Source organism: Scardinius erythrophthalmus, assembly GCF_964197995.2.
Source record: "Scardinius erythrophthalmus genome assembly, chromosome: 16".
Classification (NCBI taxonomy): Eukaryota; Metazoa; Chordata; class Actinopteri; order Cypriniformes; family Leuciscidae; genus Scardinius; species Scardinius erythrophthalmus.
In genome coordinates, this window is record NC_138236.1 from 26,506,407 (window position 1) to 26,528,052 (window position 21,646).

At 37.5% G+C, this 21,646-nt stretch overlaps 1 protein-coding gene across 1 annotated transcript in view; it reads left to right on the forward strand.

Moving 5' to 3' along the window:
* The window catches only part of LOC308704726 (syndecan-2-A-like), a 29,636-nt gene extending 9,802 nt beyond the window's left edge, over positions 1-19,834 (forward strand). Inside the window, exons 2-5 of the mRNA XM_081389235.1 lie at positions 13,187-13,298; positions 15,881-16,062; positions 16,373-16,505; positions 17,477-19,834. Of these exons, the coding sequence (XP_081245361.1) occupies positions 13,187-13,298; positions 15,881-16,062; positions 16,373-16,505; positions 17,477-17,640 (591 nt within the window). The 3' untranslated portion in view covers positions 17,641-19,834. The remainder of the gene's footprint in view (positions 1-13,186; positions 13,299-15,880; positions 16,063-16,372; positions 16,506-17,476) is intronic.
* Positions 19,835-21,646: the final 1,812 nt, after the last annotated feature.

The window sequence follows — 21,646 nt, forward strand, 5'->3', positions numbered from 1 at the left end:
CTGAACCTCCAGAAGATGTGAGTGTAATGTTTTATTAACCTTTATGGATTGTTTCAAAGCAGCTTTACAGAGATAATAGTAAATTACCGTAACAGATTGTTTAGGCTTTACAACAGCTCTAGGATAAAGTTATTGTCCAGCTAAAGTTAGTTTTGATTGATTGATTGATTCACTTCCGTTGCGAAAATCATTAGTTATTAACTTAGCACCGTTTTAACAGGAAAATCCTTAACGCGCTTCGGCCGCCCATCCGCACAAAACAATGCCTGGTGTCTCGAAAACGCACTCACTGAAATAGGTTCGAAGGTGCAAACGATTATCCGCAAACCTCAAAAACACAAACCCGTGAAAACGCAGACGTATTATAAATATTAGGCTGCTGTCACTTTAAGAGCGAATGCACAGGTCTAATATACTGATTCATACTGTACACATGCTTTTACTTTTTGTCCGCTGTTTACGTTTACTTAAGAGATAACCGACTATGTTTACTAGGATACTCACTATTTTTTTGACAATTTTGTGTGAATTTGTCCGCTCAAGTGCAAGAAAACATGAAATAGAGCTCAGTTTAGCATTCACACGCTGTCAAGACGTGTCTTTCCGGGCATCACAAAACTTTAGACACAGCGTACGAGTAATGAAATGAGCTCCCTTTCACGTCTTCTTGTCAAGGCTTAAACTTTCGTGACGTTGAAGTGCTTTTCCATCAACTGTCCATCGTTCACGTTTGTTCATAAACTGATTTCACTGTTGCGGTAATTTGACAATGCAAGGTGTAAAATGTCATGTGGTGTGAAATTGAATTATATTTATTAATTAATAATTAAAAATAATCATTAACATCTGTACACTTACATTTCTTCAAGCTATAAGGAAAATATGTTATTACTTTTTACTTGATGGTTACGTCATTTTTAGAATCTTTACTTTTTTCAACATGATTTCAAAGAGTTCATTTAGAAGAACTTTGTGTTTTATTTTCTTTAACTTGGACAGTCTTTTTGTCATTGACCCCAGAGCAGATCTCATAACAGATTTATACTACGTACAGATTGACCCGTCTGTCTTATTTAACTCCCTGTATCAGTCCTCGGATTTCATTGTCCACTCATGTGAATAGATATACTGTATGTGAGAGCTCAGGTGTGTTATGTGCTGTAAATCAGTGGTCTGAATAACCAGGTGTGCACTTCATGACCCAATGGGTTACCTGAGCTCTCCAGAGGACTCTCAAATAAGAGCCCACATGAGCCCCAGGTGTGCGCCGACACAATGGTACATACTGTGCGTAGAAATGGGAAAACGAGGTATGAGGTTTTAAGTTACTTAAAGACAGTATGCTTGCAGTTTTTAAAGATCGTTAAAAAATACCAGCAGTCAACACCTTTATGGTGCTCCACATGACGTGTATGATGTTTTAGCTTAAAAATGTTAAATAAATTGCAAGTCGAATAGACGGATTAGTGGTTAGTCCAACGCTCAATAAAATCAGAGAACTCCAGAAAACCGATGACTTTGGAATTCAGAGACGCCTTCTTTAAAATTTTACTGTTGTATTTATGTGCTGTGAAAAGTTGAAGTATAACGTCACTTTAAAACTGTACATGGACCAGGTCATAAACTCTCTTTTGGAAATACCCTGGACCATTTTCATATCTGTACAGTATATTGTGCGTGTGTATGTGTGTGTGTTTTCACATGTTCTCCAGATGCAGTAGACCTCACATGCTGTTTAACCGTCATTTTTTCCCTTCCTTCATTATAACTCAGCAGTCTATAACAATATAAAGGTATAAACTCCACCAATAGAGTAAAGTCTGATATTCCATTACATTTTTAAAGCATTAGAGGCACAAATTCTATGCTTTTCATTGTGATCTCTATACACTACTGTTCAAAAGTTTTAATGCATTTATTTGATCAAGAATACAGTAGTAACTGTAAAATATTATTACAATTTAAAATAACTGTTTTCTATTTTTTTTTTCTATATATTTTAAAATGTAATTTATTCCTGTGATGGCTAAGCTGAATTTTCAGCATCATAACTCCAGTCTTCAGTGTCACATGATCTTTATGCAGATTTGCTGCTTAATAAACATTTCTTATTATTATCAATGCTGACAACTGTGAAACAGTTTTTTCATATTATTATTAATGTCTTTACTGTCCTTTTTGATCAGTTGAATGCATCTTTTCTGACTAAAAGTATTAATAGTATTAAAAAGTAGCATTAACCTGTTAACTGTCATCCCCCTTTTTCAGTGTAGATCTGAATTTGGTTGTAATTAATTAATGAACACTTTGTAATTCAGGCCTAAGGTGTTTTTTTGAAGAAGGCACTTCAAAATATGTAAGTTTAAAAAATGACAATTACAAATTAAAAATTACAAATTTGGTCTCTAAAATTGCTTGAAAATCAAATCCATATGTCTAACCAATTTGTGTTTCAAATTTGGAAATGATATAGTTGAAAAATTAAGTTGTAAAGTACAGTATCTATGGAAACACAATGCCCAATTTCAAAACAGGATGAATTATGTCTTTTGAATGATAACAAATTTATGATGATTGCTAAAACTAGTGCAAAGTGCCTGTGCGAAATCAGTTTTTGTGTGTGTTTTTAGTAATTGTTGGTTCAGTGTGTTTGAGTGCTCATTGTTACAATTACACAGCAAAAGTTCAGTGACATTTTTATTTTAGCATGGTAGAAAGCTAATACTGATACTGACATAATGACATACAATAAATATGGAAAATTGAACTACACGATTGAGGGAGCAGACTACACAGTGAACTCCGAGAAAACGCTACGCTTGAACAAACAGTTTATAGTGTGTATAGGCCACTACAAATGATGGCCGTGAAAGAGACAGTGAACGCATTGAATAGGATATGTTTAGTTGGTGAATAGCATAGGCTACTATTGCACAGTAGCGATAACGTTAAGCACACCAGAATGAAATATAATATTCAGAAGTAAACAGTGTAGCTGACTTACAGATTCAGTTAGCATCCACAAATGAATAAGCGCGACAATTCAGGGAGCAAGCTACACAGTGAACTCCGAGAAAACGCTACGCTTGAGAAAACAGATTGTTAATGGGCTACTACAAATGATGGCCGTGAATAAAATATAATATTCAGAAGTAAACAGTGTAGCTGACTTAATGTTTAGCTGACAGTGTTTATGTCAGAATGTTTATTTTTAAACCACAACCTTCTAAGTGCTTCTTTTACCGATATATTTACCGATATCTTTTGCATTTCTAATCCAAACAACGCCAAACTTGGCACTGCACTTACTCGTTTCTGTAATTTATAGATAGATAGATATGTGATAGGGAAAAAAGGCAATAAAAAAGCATTCAAGTTTCCTGCTACCGCAACAGTAATACAATGATTTTATGGCAGATTTACTAACAGCTTACACCAGTAAATCGTCTTTTGCGTCTTGCGTCTTTTGGTGTTAAAAAATTACAGTCAGGATTTACTAAAGACACGCAGTGAAAAATTAACGCTGAAAACCTTATTGCATCTGACCTTATTGCTATGCATTTGTAGGAGTTCCCTTTCAAATTTCTGAAATTTATGGGAGGGGAGTATCTAAATGAATCACGCAAGGTGATTTACAAAGGTTTGCGCTAGTCAATTTACTGGTACTTGTGCCTTTATTTAACGCCCCAAAAAAGCACGTCTTAAACCAAACGCTAATTTGCGCTGCTCTTGGTAGATTGCATTGATCATTATGGACATGATCTGGCTACGTCTGTGTTCTTAAATTTGCACGTCGTCAAAAGATCAAGCGCAGAACTTTCCGATGCGAATTTGCCCTGTTTAGTAAATGAGCTCTTTTCTCACAGTGTCTGAAATGGTTCAATAAAGGATTTAGTCTCTCTAAAGGAGAGCTTCCTCTGCTCTGATTGGTCAGATGACTCAGTCGTGGTCTACTGCTTACAGCGCATGTTGGAAGTGAAACATTCGTTACTATATCAGAATTTCAGTTCCAGAGGCTTCCTAAGCGCTTGAAACACAGTGATACGAACAGTAGCAATGGTGTCGGTTTTACTGTATCAATTCTACAGCGAGTCCTCGTCCTATGAAGTGCATTCAAAAATTGCTTTGCTTTTGCAGCACAGAAAACAGCATCTTCTCGACATGATGACAACACAAACCAAACTCTTCCAGTTTCAGCTACAATTCAGTGTTTGAGGGTCAATGTTGATGTAGATGTCACGAGCAGCCATGAAGACCATAGGCTGCCATTATGCAAATGTGTTACAATATTATGTAGGTTTGTATCGGTTCTTTCTTTCAGGAGACAATAACTTTATTTACTGTGCACTTAGATCTTGAAAAATTTGCAGACCTTTTACATTCACAAAGAAAAACAAGACTTTCCGCCCTGTTTTTCCTCTCTCAATTTCTCTTTCTCCTGCGAACCTTTCTCTGTACCCTTCGTTTCTCTCGTTCTGTTTGCTTCTTTTGCTCTATCCACTCCCGACAGCACCTGTATTTGAGAAGGCATTTTAGGAATGCCAGACATGCCTGTGGTCTGAATGGACAGTATTCATCCTGGTTCCCACTTTCCATCCAGCATATTCTGGACGGTTATGGCAGCCCGATGGATGTTGTGTATATGTGCAGTGAAGTGAAGTGAATCTCCGCAGCTGGTCAGGCGTTATATCATCTGTGCGTCGAGAGCTCAGCCGGTCACAGCTGTGTTCTCACACTGTCCGGTAGACCTGATCATTACCGGAGCCCTGGAGGCCCGACACATGCACACTGGTCACAAATCTTCCAGTCAATCTTCAGAGTTGACAGCTATCGTAGTGTGGTCCTCAAGGTTTTAGTCTACAAACTGTGTGTGGTTTAGTTTAAAAAGGTCATACATGCAAACAGCAAGTATAAAGTTGTCCCTTGCTTAACTGTATTGAATATACACTTGGAGTGTACTTGAAATCTTAAAAGTATCTTCAAAGTTTATGTTTAGACCTTAGGACACTGCTAAAGGTTTTTTTTTTTTTTGTCTTTCATGGTTCATTAGACTTTCAGTCAGTTATAATCTATTAGCTAAAGCTCAAACTGAGAAACATTATAAAACCTATTTTAATTTCTATTTCAAGGTGGATTTCACACTTAATTTGGCGTTAAAGTTTTTTGTCTCTGCACACATGAGCTGACAGAAGAACATCTGCAGCTTTCAACACATTCAGCTCATTAGCCAATAGTCATTACATGTCCTTTTGTTTTTTAAGCTTCTCTCCTTTCATTTTTTTCTTGTGCTGTAAAATGTATTCATATTCATTTTTAAATTCAATACACAAGTGAATGACTCAGATGTTTCTATTGAATTTCTTGTGCTTTAGTATCGTCTTGCCCTTTGAATGTAACGTTTAGTGAAAAAATGGCTTGAAAAATGAAATATGCGGAAAGAATAAGTTGACTCATCATATGAATAACATTACCACCACATCAGTGTGTGATAAGTGTAGAAAAAGCATGTATACACAAATTCGAATACGTTAACATAAGACTTTACATACTTTAAACTGTTAACCCTGCGTTACTGTAATCCTGGGTTATCTCTATTTATTACCCCTGGGTAGTTTCGAGATTTCACACTGTACATTTGTAAACACTGCATTAGCATTCTCATTTGCATATATATGAGGTTAATATCAGGCACTAACTGCTTCTCCGTCTGCAGAAAAGATTTTTTATAATTGCAATGGAGGTGTTTGCCTTAATTGTTTTGCATCTGAGGGAACTAAGCATTGTTTAATTTAGAATTCTTTGACTTGCATATTACTTTTACTCCAAAGCTGAGTCAGAGTATGTACCACTTTTGATGCAGAATTTCTTGATGTCATCCACACCGATGTTCCCCAACATATATGAACATGAATAGTTCTCTCACATGGTGCACATTTCAGAGTTTCGGCGTAAGCAGTAAATCTTTCGGGGTATTTTTTGCCTGGTCTTTTATGAATACTACATTTTCAGACACTCACTTGTACTGCTTTTTACACATACTATATAGGATAGTAAGTATATTCGGAGACAGATATTGAGTATCGGCATGGTCCAAGTGGATAACAAGTGGAACAAAAAAGTTCATCAAAGTTGTCATAAGACAAGAACGGTTATTGTTAAAAATTCATGTATAACTTTGAAGAAAGGTTTTGATCCACTTCAAATGTTGACTACTATATATATATATATATATATATATATATATATATATATATATGTATAGTATATATTATTTTGTTTTATTTTATTTATTTATTTATTTTTTGGTGCCATTTTGTTGTGCTATACATCAGGCTGTAGGCGATCCGTTGGCACTGAGCAGGGCTTCATTACCCAGAGCAAAAAATTAGTGCTAAGCCCCATTCAAAATTAAAAGGGTGAAACGTTGCTTAGCCCAAGGTTAATAGTAGCCTGGAGGTTAAAAACTATGTTAACTCACGGGTATTCGCAATGGGAAAAGCCTATAAGTGTATTTTCAACTAACTAGCTATTACAGTCTGCAATATGCAACATATAATTTAAATTTAACTTCACAGTTAAATCTTGAAGTACTGTATGTCTGCTAATTAAAGTGATGAAGACAACTGAGGTCATACTGTATTTAGCTGTGTGTGCAAGGGTTTTTCCTCTGTACCTCTGATCAGAGAGAACCAGAGCAAATGCTGGCTCTGCCTGTGTTTTCTACCAGGAAAGATGGTGGCTTTATGGCATCATTGTGTAATAGGTGTCAGTCTGAACTAGGAAAACACACCACGTTTTCCTGCGGCTGGAGCGGAGCAGCAGACTATGTGAAATTACACAGCCAGGCCTCAGGGGCATAGAGAGGAATTTCAAAGGAAACACAGCAGTCTGCTTCATATTGAGATTACATTAAGGGAACCGAATGCAGTCTGGAATGTGTAAAGGGGCTGTTCGGAGTGTAATAATCATATTAGTCTGGCAGTGTGTGAGCTTCAGCTTCACCCAGCAGCTAAAAAAACCCTGCTTTGTCTCGTACATTCAGTGTCTTCAATTCAGTCTCTAAACTCTTTTCTCTCTTTTTTGCTGTATTTTTCTTCTTTTCATAAGCCTAAGTAGCCTGTGCTCTTTTATGTTAGTTTATTTGCATTTCACTTGACTCACTTGATTTAATTAATTTTTATCATGTAAATAGGACCACCACAATGGTACACCCCACTTAAACAAACAAATTCAACCCCTGGTTACTCCCAGAGGACTGTCCTTGTGACAAATATACTGTACTGTAAGTCAATTTGGATGGGAATGATTGACTTATGCGTTTGGTAAATTGTTGGCTAACTAAAGCATTTTCTAGGCCCTGTTTACACCTGGTATTAAGATGCTTTTTTGTCAGTCTCAAGTGGATGACACTAAATACACATGTAAACGGGGTCTAAGATGTTTTGAGCTTGTCCCCTTTCGACCACTTCCAGAGGTAGTCGAAAACGCATTCGACCGGATTGCTTTTGTAGTGTAGACGCTCATGTGGTCGAATGTGTTTGTACAGCCACAAAAAATACACCTTCTCTATGTCTACTGACTTAATGCGTAAACATTATGGGAAACGCACTATCCAGACGGAATTTAAACTTTGTTGGCTGAAAATCCAAGTTTGGTTTGAAGACGAAAAACATACCAAGCACAGCGTTCTCTCACCATTCCTGATTTCTAACACACATTCACAGTGTTTGGTGTGGTCTTCTTGCGGTTGTCAGAGCAGAAACTAAAGCTCGCTTCAGCAGTTAAGAATCGATTATTTTTCGATTTGTCGTTCACTTTGATCTTTTAAACTTTGCAGACCTTTTACATTCACAAGCAGCTATTAGTACACACTGCATAAAATGTAATATTCAAAAAAAGCATTGGGGACACTTTATTACAAACCTGCTTAATTGTATTCAAAATTTGATTTTTGATTTTTGATTTTTCTTCATTTGGTGCGACCAACTGTGACAGACTAGGGTTGGACCCCAAAGTACAATCCATTAGCAGACTTTATTTAAAGTAGTCAGACAGGCAGAGGTCAGTAACCAGACAGACAGTTCCCACAATGCAAACAAATTCAAATCGAGACAGCAGGGGTAAATGAGGAAATCCATTAATAATAATAATACACAGGCCGGCTTAAGGAAAAAACAAGACTCAAAATTGCAAAACAACAAGAATTAGCAATACTTCACACTGAAGATAGACAAAATCCAAACGAACATCGTTTTGGGCCTGATTTTGTTCGAAATGATGTCACAACAGTTTGTTATTCGATTTTACTTTAAGTTTATTGGGGCGTTCATATTTAAAGTATAAAGATAATTTGTTATTATTATACTATCTGATTATTATTCCATCTATTATACCAAATCTTGGAAGCACAGGACAGTTTGTAAGGGGAAGCAGTCTGTAAGGATGTTCAAGGCTCAGGAAAAAAAGGAGGCAGGAACTGGTGTACGTTGAACATAACTTTATACACAAAATAAACACAAATAACAAAGGAAAGTAAAGTGGCAGCCCCTCACTGACGACTGCCGCATAAATTAAAACAAAACACAAACATAAATGTCCCATGCCCTGTCCTCTCTCATCCTACTCTGTCGTCACTCCTCCGTTTATCCTTCCGGAGCTCCTCTGTGGGACTCGAGACTGGTGTGGCGCACAGGTGATGCTCAACACTCGCGCCACTGCTATTGTAGGTGGATTATTTTTTCTGACCTCACAGCTGATTTACATTCTTACAGTTGCAGTATGCAATATTGACAGCTAGAGGTTGAAATGGGTACTGCAGTCCAAAGTATTCAATTATAAAGTTGTTTCCTCCAACCTCACGCAAGTTGCTAGATTAAGGACACGTAACAAGGATGAGCGCAATTAACACTGGAAAGTAACGAACCTTAAACTGTAAGTTGATGAGTTGATTTATCCATGTTTAATATGTCTCTGGATAGATATACTGGAAAGATGGATGCTGAGGCTTTTTAGGTTGTGTAGAGTCTGCAATGTCTGATGGCCATGGCTCCATGGCTCCAATAAGCATTTTTTTTCTGCCAACTGACAAGCTAGGGGTGTCGAAATACTGGGTAAATTGGGTAGATTGGGTAAATTGGTAGTGGACACGATTTGACACGGAACACACATTTCAAAGTAGAATAACTGGCTGTAGCATTGTTTTTCAAAGAAACAAGTATGTGAACTGAGCATGTTTCCTATATATCTGCACACATAATATGGTATTTAATGCTCATATCACATTTAAGACTAACATTAGTGATTTAGACAAAAAGAAAGAACTGCTTTTCAGCCCAGAGTCTGTCTATGGATATACAATCCACTTCACAAGAGGTTGTTGACTTGATAGAAATGGCCAATGGAAAATGGCTGCATTTACATTTGCTAGCTCAATTGACCACATTTGTGTATTTTGCACTGTGTATCCTGTGGTAAGAGTTTGAGGGAAGCCTGAGTAGACTTAATCAATCAGGTTTTCACAGGGTGTGGAAACAGACAGAGCCACCTGGAGAACTGCCACTAGCGTTTAGCTTCTGCCACTGTCATTCTCGATGTCAAGGGCAAGTGAAATCATATTAAAATCACATTAAAGCAGCACTCAGTAGCTTCGGGATTTCTTCGCTGTATTCTCGCTTTTTGCTCGCAGGTTTCTCTCTAGAGCTCCCCCCACAGCTTCGGAATAGATATTTGACAACACTGTTGTAAAAACTCTTTGGTGATTCTCAGACACCAGAGGCTAGTAGATCAACGACATCAAAGCAGATGGGACATTCTTTAAAACGTCTTCTTCCTTCGGGTTCGAACAGCGTGAGGGAGCGCAATAATGACAGTATTTGAGCAGATTTCTTTTGGCCGTAAAGCAATTGTTTACATCGCGAGACCTGATATCACGCGATACTTCCTGCCGCGGCTGCCGGCGGCCCGCCGTCTCAAAGTTGCAAGTGCGAATTTTCCGCTCACGGGCACCAGGGGGGGTGCGAAACGACCACCATTCAACCCGAAATAAGTAATATAACCATTCCAATGACTCCGAAGCTGTTCAGTTAATGTAAAAAAGTTACTTAGTTCACCTTTAAATTTCAATATAGATGTAGACGTTTTAATGTTGGCACGGGCAGCATAATTTCTTGCCCTTGTTGCTTCCTGTTTTTGAATTATTCACCTCATTTTCGGTCAGCAGTAAATGTTTTCCTTTTATGTACTTTAGACCTCTGCTTGCCAAATCCAGCATATGTGTCAGTACTTTCTCTCTGCTTTCAACTCTGCAGCTTGGCAGCTGCGTACAGCTGGCTGGACACTGTGTGTAACATATGAGTTGGTGACGGTGTGCTGAGAGAGAGAGAGAGAGAGAGAGGGTGTTAGGGAAAGAGAGAGAGAGAGAGAGTGTGTGTGCTGGGCTGCTTGGCATGGCTGTTTGAGTAAGAAGAGTGAGCTGGTTGTGAGTTTCAGAGTTTCCTGTCCAGCTGTATCATTGGCACGGGCTGAAAGAGAGGGACTCAGACCCTCGCACAATACAGCACTTGTGTTGCAGTCCGGGAACTCAGGAATGTGGCTCTCACCTTCATATGGCTGACAGGAGTTTGTTTTGGAATGAGAGATATTATCCATCACACTCTTACCGCACTCTCTCACTCTTTCTCTTTTCCTCACTTACGTCTCTCTCTCCTTCATGGCCGTCCTCAAAGTAAAGAAAATAAAGTGACTTCAGTCTGAAATCTGAGATCTGACTCCTCCACCTGCAGTAGTTTCTTTCAGTTCGTGGCTTTTTAGTCCCTTCATCCCATTAGCAATTTCACCGAAGCTCTTCCGAGCATTCCCATTCAATTAAACGCTAGGATTTTCTTGAGAACTTTCTAAATCACTTTTGCCATTCATTAAAGGCAGTTTTCGTGAAACACAGGGGTGTGAAAATCGCATGGATCAAAATCGCTCTCACTGGAAGACGGATTAAGCAACAGAGACTCACACTTTCATATGAGAGGAAAAAAATGAGGAAAAATGTATGCTGGAATTATTTTAGGATTTGATACTGGTGGTTGAGTTTAAACTTAAAAAAAAAATAAACGTGCTGTTTTAATGAAACACATGTTCCATATTCTCAGATGCTTTGACTTTTGTACTCTCTATCTTATATTTTTAGATATTTAGTGCTTAGCTAAAATAGGCATGACTTGTGATTTATACATTCAACTGAATGTCGCGTTTCCCAAAAGCATCGTAAACCCAAGTAGATCGTAAAACCATTGCCACCAATGGTCTCTACGATCAACCAGGCTCACGATGCTTTTGGGAAACCCGACCCAGAACACATTAGAAACCACTTACCAATACTCTGCGCTAAAAACAATCAGAACACCTTAGCAAATGAATAGCATTGCAACTAGCATCATGGCAGTGACTTTCGCACAAGCAAATACCATTTTTATATTATGGTCTTTATATGGAAGAAAGAGAAAGAGGGAATGAGTAAGTCATAAAGAGAACTTTTTATTTTGTAGGAAGGCATCAAGGCACATTCAAATCCACTGTTTACATCACTTTCTGTTTATTAAAAAAATGCTGTCTGATTTCCCCCCGTTTTTTAAACCATCACTCCTCTTTAATCAGACATAAGAATTGCAGTCCTTAAATATTTTCAGAAATGTCTAAAGCTTGCATTAATAATTTGAGGTGACATTATGGTGGCGTTGAAGTCTTTCTGAAACCAATTTACTTAGGAACTTTCATACTAAAACACTGGCTGTTTAGTCATTGACTGTCTAGGCAGCTGCCTTTTAGGCTTCATACACGGCCCTTATGTCACTCAAGTTCAGTTATTGTAAGCTGTGGAGGTTAAACAGGTTTTTTTTTATCCCGTCTTCCTGTGTGTTCTCTGTCACGATGAGCAATGACGGCTAATGAAAGCCTTCGCTTTGTGAGGAGACTGTGAAAAATGGGAAGAGTCAAACAGAGGCTGATGTATGTTTGAGGTGTCCTGAGTGGGACCCATGGCTGATCACAGGCTCTGGCACTTCTGTGGCTTTATTTAGTCTTCCATTGGCTTTCAAGTCCCGTTTAATCTCCCCCTCAGTGCCTCTGAAAACAGCGCCTGCTCCAGCCTCCTGTTATTGTACAGGCTTTGAATCCAACCCCTTCACTCTTCCTGGGTTTTTATCCTGCATGAGTGACCTCTATAATATTGAACCTTATCACCTGAGTGCCATTATTTATCCTGCGGGTGAATAGGAGGATTCAGATTACACACAAAGGTGCTTGGAGTATTATCCAATCTCCTTGTTAGGCGCTCTTGTAGGCTTTAATCAAATACACACACATACAGACAATATCAGCGCTTTCATACACTATTTCATTGTTTGCCCTCCACGTTATAAGAAATACAATGACACATAGGTGCACAAAGCATTGCTGTTGGTGGCTCTTTGTGATTTGCTGAAGGGTTAATATGGATGGAGAAGATCAGAGACGGCTGAGCTTCAGAAAGCGTGAATGGAAAAGTCTGTGGGAGACGACGAAGTCGCTGGAGGATGTGATACCATCATGATGAAAAAGAAAGGGTCATAGGTTTTGGAAATAAACATAGGTCCATCTGCCCCTCTCTTGACAACAATGATAGCCTCTTGCGTTTGTTTGCTAGACCGTGTCTGTCCGTTTGCGCCACCCCTCAACCTTGAAGTATTACCCCAGAGCGATAAACCTTTTGTTACTTCCACAATGTGCAAAAAAAATGACAGATGCTGACTTTTAGATTGGTTTTTAGCGTCTGTTTAGTGGGTCAGAGAGTTTTCAGAGAGTTTTCTCCAGAGGAATCAAATATTATTTTCCTTTGAGGTAGTTTCCAGGGAAACAGAAGTGGGAGGAACCTTGGGCATGCATCTCTGTTGTTTATGTCTTCAGCATAAAAGAAAATCTGCCAAGATTTTATTCTGTGTTGTTTAGAAAAATGTAAAAAAGCTTTTGTTTGATATGTTAATGGCACTTAAGTGGTGCACATTTCTTTTTTCAGTAACTGAAGAATTTTTTGAGATCATTTCATATATGTACTAAGGAAATGACTAAACCTTTGCCATTAAAGAAAGTTTACTAGATGTTAAAATATAATTTTCAAATTAAGTTATTCTGAAATTTCTGCTTGTGTTCACCTGTACAGGTACTGGTCTCGGGTCAGTCCCCTGCCTCAGCTGATGACATCTATTTGGATGACCAGCAGTCTGGTGACTACCCTTTAGATGATGATGACTTCACTTCTGGTTCAGGATCTGGTAAGGATTGTTTCTGATTCTGTATCACTGTTACTGATTCTATAACAGTTTATTGTATTACTATTGTTGTTCTGAGGCATCTTCAGTCTCAAGAGACCATAATTATAATATTATGACTATTACTCAACAAACCCCTAACACAAAGTGTTCCATTTTGGCGCATAACTCATCCCACACTGTTTGTGAATGATAATCTCTAATCATGTGGCTTGTTGAGGAGAGGTGTATTGCTACTTTTGCCCCTAAGTGATCAGGTGTACATTTCCCAAAAGCATTGTGAGTCTAAGTTGATCCTAGAGATCATTGGTGACGATCTAGGGGCTAGAATATCAAAGGCATTGTCTCAAATGCAAGCCTAAAGGTGAGGTCACATTTAACATTGCTCAACAAAAATCCAGTCATTTCAGTAGAAAACCATATAATCGGGAGTTTCAAGTGAGGGCGAAAAAGTTCCCCATGCAGATATCACTCATGTTCAAGTTGATCATTTAAGTCACTGAGTTGACCAACAGAAAGCTACTTGGTCTGAAAGTGACTTCTATGTGAGCTGTACTTTATACAAGTCTACACTATTGGCAATGGACAATGGACGTTTTTTCCCCTCAAAATTCCTTTCTCCTTTCTTTCACCTCCAAGTCCACACTTTGGTAATGCCGCTATTGTTTGGTAGTAGTCTGCTTTGGACTTTTAAAACCTACAATGACAAATGGGACACCCTCCGGTCTTGTGGACATCACAGACACTAGGACACGTCACATGACCGACAACACAAGTCCACACCAAATGTGCCATTTGGAATAGGACCATAGATACATGTGGAAAGGCTTATTTGACCAGGAAGTAGCTGTAGACAATGTACTTAAAAACACTTAAAACCAACTGCATAGAGATGCCCTGGCAACCACCCAAAACACTCTTGTGGGATTTGCATCGAATAAAAAATGGAAAAATATTGTCTAGTTAGAGTCTTGTAATGTTTATCCTATATAATCACTCAACTAAAAAAAGACATAATTATGCTTTTATATCTGCTTTTTTACTTACTATTGGGGCATGTATAGTACATGTATTAGAAAAACAATTTAATGATGTATTTACAATTAAGCCACTGAGCCAGTGTTGTTGTGGCTAAAGGTTGTCTAATGTGTTGTTAATAGAAGGTCTACTCGGTGGTTGCTAGACAATGCTGCCCACCCTTTGAGCGGACAGATGTTTCACCTGCAGTCAAACGCGGTCAGCCAAGACCACCATAGTCACTCAGCAGATGTCCGCTCCATACAGAAATTCTGCATTATTAATAAGTCATTTCTCTACCTCTTACTGCTGTACCGCAGTGCCTTGTACCTGGCACAATTACAGTGCAAAATGGAGAGAATGGTTGAAATATTTATACATTTAATGCATTTCACCTGTCTCTTTTGGAAACACTTTAAGCAAAAGTGCTGATCTTGCATTCCTATTCTGTATCGTTGTATTTACGTGGGACTAAAAGTCTAAGAAAGTGAGACGTTTGGAATGTTCAAAGTAAAGCCCAGGGCATTGGTATGTCATTATAGTCTCATCACACCATAACATCATAGGTCAACATTTGCAAAACCTCATATTTTCAAAATCGTCAAGTGTTGGTTGAAAATGACCATAGGCAAATGTAAGGAAATATTATTGAGGTAATTATATTTTAGACACTATACTCAAAAAGTGACTTTTATCTGTTTTTGCTCTGTCAGTGAAAAACTGTTTTAAACTAAGCCACAGCTGAATTAACTTTTGCGCTCCTTCAGGTTATAGACAGTTGTATTTTCAATCCTGAATGAAACAGTTCAGTGAATGATTCAGTGACTCACTCATGAACTCATGTTTTGTTTATGAATGAATCCATGGCTGCATCTGAAATCGCATACTTCCCTACTATATAGTAGGCAAAATACAGTAGTAAAACAGTACCCAGATGATTTTGAAGTGTACATACGATAGACACTTCTTTACTATCCCATGAGATCTCAGAAATATTTGAAATTACATTTAATGAAAACATGGGGAATGTAATATGTCTGGATTACATTCATATTATATACAATGTGTGTATATTTTAGTGGTCACAAAGTACTTATTCAAATAGTACTTATTCAAATTAGTATTAAGAGAGTATGTGATTTCGGACTCAGCCCATGTTTTTGAATGAGTTGGTTGAGTGAATGATTCAAATGACTCACTCATAAAGACAACCATTTGTTTTGTTCATGAATGAATCATTGTTTTCGCATGAGTTGGTTGAGTAAATGATTCAGATGAGTCACTCACAAAGGCAGCCACTTGTTATATTCATGAATGAATCGATGTTTTTGAAAGAGTTAGTTGAGTGAATGATTCAAATGACACACTCATAAAGACACTTTTCTCTACCTGCTGGCATATTATTGTAACACCCAGAAAGAGACAATTAAAAATTCCAGAGGGTTTGGAATGCACAAAAAAGACAAGCTGAGTAAAAAACTCTGCTCAGCCAATCGAATTCAAGGATTGCAACAAACATTCTAATGGCTGACTTATTTAATTTCTTTATTTCTCACTCATCTCTTTAGGTTTTAGTGACACAGATGATGATGAAGACACTTCCACGGTAATTGCGCGGTACCCAGAATTTAATGCGGGGTCTACTCAGGAGCCTGTCTACACCAGCAGCCCCAGCTTGGAGTCCTCCATTTCCAGAGAGATGGACAAAATCAGCATAGAGACAGTCATTGAGTCAGACATGGAACCAGAGGTGCAATTGCTCGCCCATTTCAGTCGTACTGCTTCTGACACTATCAAAGCTTTTGCTGACTCCCACTTCTCCGGAAACCTGCACAGCCTGCAAAACTGTGACAACTTGTGATATTGCCCCTCTTTGACGCATACACTGACCTGCTGTCTTTCGCAGTTTTACTGAACACCACTGTTATGTTGGATCCTTCAATCTTGTTATTGAATCTTTTCACTTTTTCCGACACCATCTACTAGCTGAATTGTTTTTTGTGTCAGCAATTTTGATGTTTAGATGTCTTTCTCTTGCTCCCTCTTTTACTGTTTTTTAGATCTCTAACGATCAGACAGAAAAGCCCCAGGTCACAGCTGAAGCCACCAGCTCACCGAGTGCTGAACAAGATGCTGACCTGCTTCATGAGGTTCGCACAGAGAATCTCTTCCAAAGGACAGAAGTGCTGGCAGGTATGTTTAAAATGAACAGCACACAGACGGGTGATTCTTCAGTTAGGGGAACATTTCAGTCCCCTATCAAGACGTTAAAGACAAAATGCTATAAAAATCTTTATTATGTTGAAGTAATCAAAAGTGCCCATAATTGAAGAATCACCCAATCTATTTTCTGTAAATGAATAAGTTGACAAACCATTTCAGATGTCTCTGGCCCTGTTTACACCTGGTATTAGGATGTGTTTTGGTCGATCGGATCACAAGTAGACGAGGGAGACACAAACCTGTTTACACCTGGTGTTTAAATCCGTCTCTTTTGTCAAATTTCAATCACTTCTGTCCTGATTTTTTCAAAGGGAGGGTCTATGGGCTGGTAAATGAACGGGCTTTCGATCTAATGGACGAAATATGCTTGCACAATTTACATACAACGTTAAAACATACGGAGAGTAGCAGCTTTCGTTTCTGCTCTGACAGCCGCAAGACCACACCAAACACTGTGAGTGTGTGTTAAAAATAGGAATGATGAGAGAACATTGTGCTTGGTACGTTTTTCACCTTCAAACTAAACTTGGGTCTTTAGCCGACAAAGTTTAAATCCCTTCTGGATAGTGCGTTTCCCATAATGTTTATGCATGTATGGTCAGTAGAAGATGAGGTGGTCTTTTGTGGCTGTTCGAATGCATTCGACCACATGAACGTTTACACTACGAAAGCAATCCGGTTGAATGCGTTTTCAACTACATCTGGATCTCAAAATGTTTTAGACCCCTTTTACACCTGTATTTGGTGTCGTTCACTTGTGATCCAACCAACCAAAATGCATCTTTATATCAGGTGTAAACAGGACCTCTGTGTTCATTTCACTGATATTTTCATTCATTTGACTTGTAGCTGTGTGCCTTTGTTGAAGATGCATGTGTGTGTTAGATATTATAAACTTAATATTATTTTTGTTTGACATGGTGTCATTCTTCTTGGTGCAGCGGTTATAGCCGGCGGAGTGATCGGCTTCCTGTTTGCCATCTTCCTGATCCTCCTTCTGGTGTACCGTATGAGAAAGAAGGATGAGGGGAGCTATGACCTTGGAGAGCGCAAGCCACCCAGCTCAGCCTATCAGAAGGCTCCGAGTAAAGAGTTCTATGCCTGAAACACCAATCATTGCCAACAGTAACATCACTATGACAAGCAACTCCTCTCCAAGAGTAGCGTTGGATTGGTAGCACATCGAGGGGATTTTTTTTTACGGGGAACCTTTACTTATTTAAAAATGTAACAAAAAAGTAATTTTGCTTTACAAACCCAACCGGGGCTTGTATTTTCTTTTGGGATCAAAAATGTCAAAGATTGTTTCTCTATGGTTTTTGAAAACAATTGTTGTCAGTGTATGAAAGTAAATCATTTCTCACAGGTTTTAGTCAGTGACTACTTTGTAACAGTAGAGGTACGTTTTATTAAAGAACAAGACAATTCCGGGGTGGAAATCCTGGGTTATATCTGATACCTTTAATTTTCCACTGATTACATTTGAGTAACTTATCTCAGTGTGGACTTTATCAGTAATTTAGTTTTCATCTCATCGGTTTTGTAAAGAGTATTTTTCTCCTTCGGCTTGTGCCATTATGTTCTTCAGTCAAACTGAATGTTTGTATTTTTTCGTCTGGCCAATATGAAATCATTCAAAGATCACAGCATACTGCAGAATGTTTAAATGTATTTTGTTATATTTCATGATTTTAATGTAGTTGGTACAGTGTTATGTCCCTGAACGTTCACATTCTACTTTGCCTAAAGCTAAGAACACATTCCTCCATTCTTGTACTCCTTCATTCTCTCTTTTTCTGTCTTTTAGTTTCATCAAAGTCTGCCACAACTCCATTCACAACATACTTCAGTATTGCAGTAATTGACTTAAATTATTAAGATTACTGTAACTATGATATAAGTTTGCACTGCACACAAGCTTATCAAGGTCAAGAACCCCCAGCAAAACTTTTTGATATCCAGTTACCCAACACTTGGATGGAAAAAAAGGCTCATTAGAATAAGATATGGATTATTAACAAGTTTAATGAGACCAAGAATGAATCTTCCATGACAAGTTAACATCATTTACCCAGTAAAATTCTGCAGTTTTACTGATTTTTACACCCACATTCTTCTCAGTTGACACATTTCCAATGTTCATTTTTGACAGAAACCCTAATGAAGGCCATTTTTCTTTATTTCATAATATTATCCCTCACGCTAAAGCAGCTTTTAAAATGATTTCTCTTTTGTTTCTGACTCGAGCATATTCTGCTGAATGTCTCTGACCTTCCAAAGACTCAAACAGTGTTGTTAACAGTGATGATGATTAATAACGTGAATCACATCTGCTCATTTTTACTCTTCTTTTCATGTGCATTTCCGATGTTTCTTTTAAAGACCTGACCATTTAGAGTCAACGACGTCTCTGTATATGTTAATATACAATAATTTATAGAATATAATTATTTATATACTACATATTATATGTAATATGTTAGTTAAAAAAATCTATGAAAATGTATATTCACAAATGTTTTAGAAGCCCTTGAAGTGCCTACTGTTCTGAAACAGTTCTACAGGGATTTTAAGGACATTTGTGCATCAGAATGATGTTAAAAGTTAGAACTGGAGAAATGTGATGAGTGGTAATGTCACAGAATTACAGAAACAGTATTGTATTTCATAAAAAAACACTACTGAATAAACATTTTCTCATGGTATTTTAATTACGCTTCTTGCGCATCAACCTGAATTCACCTTGTGCACCTCTCTTTGGAGATTATTCTCAACTGTTCAATCACTGTGTGTATGAATATGTACATGATGAATCAATATGCATGCCAAGTGTCTCTCGGCTCTCTTTGGACCATCAAACACAAGCTGTGGTGGAAATGTAACACCTCTGAAGAAGATTGCTCTGGGATTTATCCCTAGATGTTAAAGCTCTGACAGGAAAATGTACTAAACGCACAAGTTGCCACAAAGGCTGTTTTATTCCAAAAGAATCTCACACTTACTTGTCACAACACCTGTCCACAACTATTCTAGAAAATATATGCATAAGCATGAGCTACTGTATATGCATAACTGAATCATTTTTTTGTTGTTATTTAGCGTTTTAGTGTTGCGTGTTGCTCAGACATGACATCAAATTTGTGTTGCTTGGCTACTTCGTGTTGCCAGGCTAATATTTGTTATAGGAATCTAGGCTATTATGCACACATTCACTCTTAATCTTACCCTTACGAAAAGTAAGTTTATTCAAGTGTTCTATTATACACTTCTTTTAAACTAAAATTAAAATACTTTCAGTCTACTTTTTATGTTCTCAGAAATATACTTTATGTACTTCTCAGAAATACACTTAAATTTGCACTTACTACTGCCAGTAGTATTTGGCCTATACTTGAATACATATACTTAAAAGTATGATTAAGTATTCTAAGTATACTTGGCTTGTAGTTGTGTTTACTCTTTAGATTGAGAAGCCTATTAAATGCTCAGTTTTACATACTGTCTTATAAACTTACATTGTTTGAAAATATTGATAAGAAAACTTGCAGTATAACTAGTAGTTTACTGAGAGTATAATTCAAAGTGTACTTTCATAAACTAAAAAATGTGCTACATGTATTTGACTAGTAAACTATCAGTATGCAAGTATAGCTATCAGTATAAACTATAGTATAGTTGTAGTACAAATGAAAAACATAGTGGTAGGCTACTCAGTAGTAGGCTACTGTTACACTTAAAGTATACATAAAAGTATACTTTTATACTCTATACTCTAAAAATGGGATTTTTGTATATTTTATATTTGTACAAAAATAGTACACTGATACGTAAAAACATTGAAATATTGTATTATATGATATAAAAATATAACAAAAAAAAGTAATTTTGCTTTACAAACCCAACCGGGGCTTGTATTTTCTTTTGCCGTCAAAATGTCAAAGATTGTTTCTCTATGGTTTTTGAAAACAATTGTTGTCAGTGTATGAAAGTAAATCCTTTCTCATAGGTTTTAGTCAGTGACTACTTTGTAACAGTAGAGGTACGTTTTATTAAAGAACAAGACAATTCCGGGGTGGAAATCCTGGGTTATATCTGATAGCCTACCTTATAAGTGCATTGACAATATAAAGTATACTTAAAATATACTTGAACATTACTTAAGTATACCTAATAAAATTAACTTGAAGTAGGCTATACTTATTTTTTGTAAGGGTATGCCTTATATGTCGAAATTTCAAGGCTTTGTAATATTCTTGTCGTCTCACATTTAATTATGAATTAGTCAAAATATATAGAAATTTGACAAAAATAAATAAATAATGGTAAAACAGTAGTCGAATATTAAATGTTTAGCTTTAATTGCATCTTGTCTCGATTACATCTTATCCCAGACAGCAACATATGACAACATATTTTAAATTCATGAGATTTTTTTTATTAATTTAGCCTATAATGTGTTAATTCTAGATGTTTACTTATGTAAATGCGCTTGACTGTGTGCGCGTTGAACATTCGAGTAGCTTTCAAACCCTGGAGCGGCGCAGAGTTGCCATGGAAACGGCGCAGCAAACACAACTGACAAGAAGCAACAAACTCCCTCTCTCGCTGTTGTTTTCACTGCTTTCAGGTGAGTTTAGTCTCTAAAATCACACAAATAATACACACAACTGTTCCTGACATTTTTCTTACGTGTAATTGACACACACCTGTTGAATATTTACTATTACTAATTAGCTGCAGTCCGTAGCTTTTTTAGGTTAAAAATTACCCAAAATATTTTTTTGAGTAAGTACATAACCAGCCAGTGTTCAAAACTATCTGCTTGCAAAATGGTAAGCTTGTAATAATCTATCTATAAATTACAGAAACGTCTGTCTGTCTGTGTGTGTGTTATTTGCATATCTCTCGAACCGTTAGTCCGGTGGATTTCAAACTTGACAGGTGTCTTTATACGGGCACGAGTAAGTGCAGTGCCAAGTTTGACATTGTATGAGAAATGCAAAAGATATTGTTAAATATATCGGTAAAAGAAGCACACACTGGCTTTTGCCACTCTACCCGCTGGCCACTCCCCCTCTCACACTGCACACTGAGTGAGCACCATAAGTAGA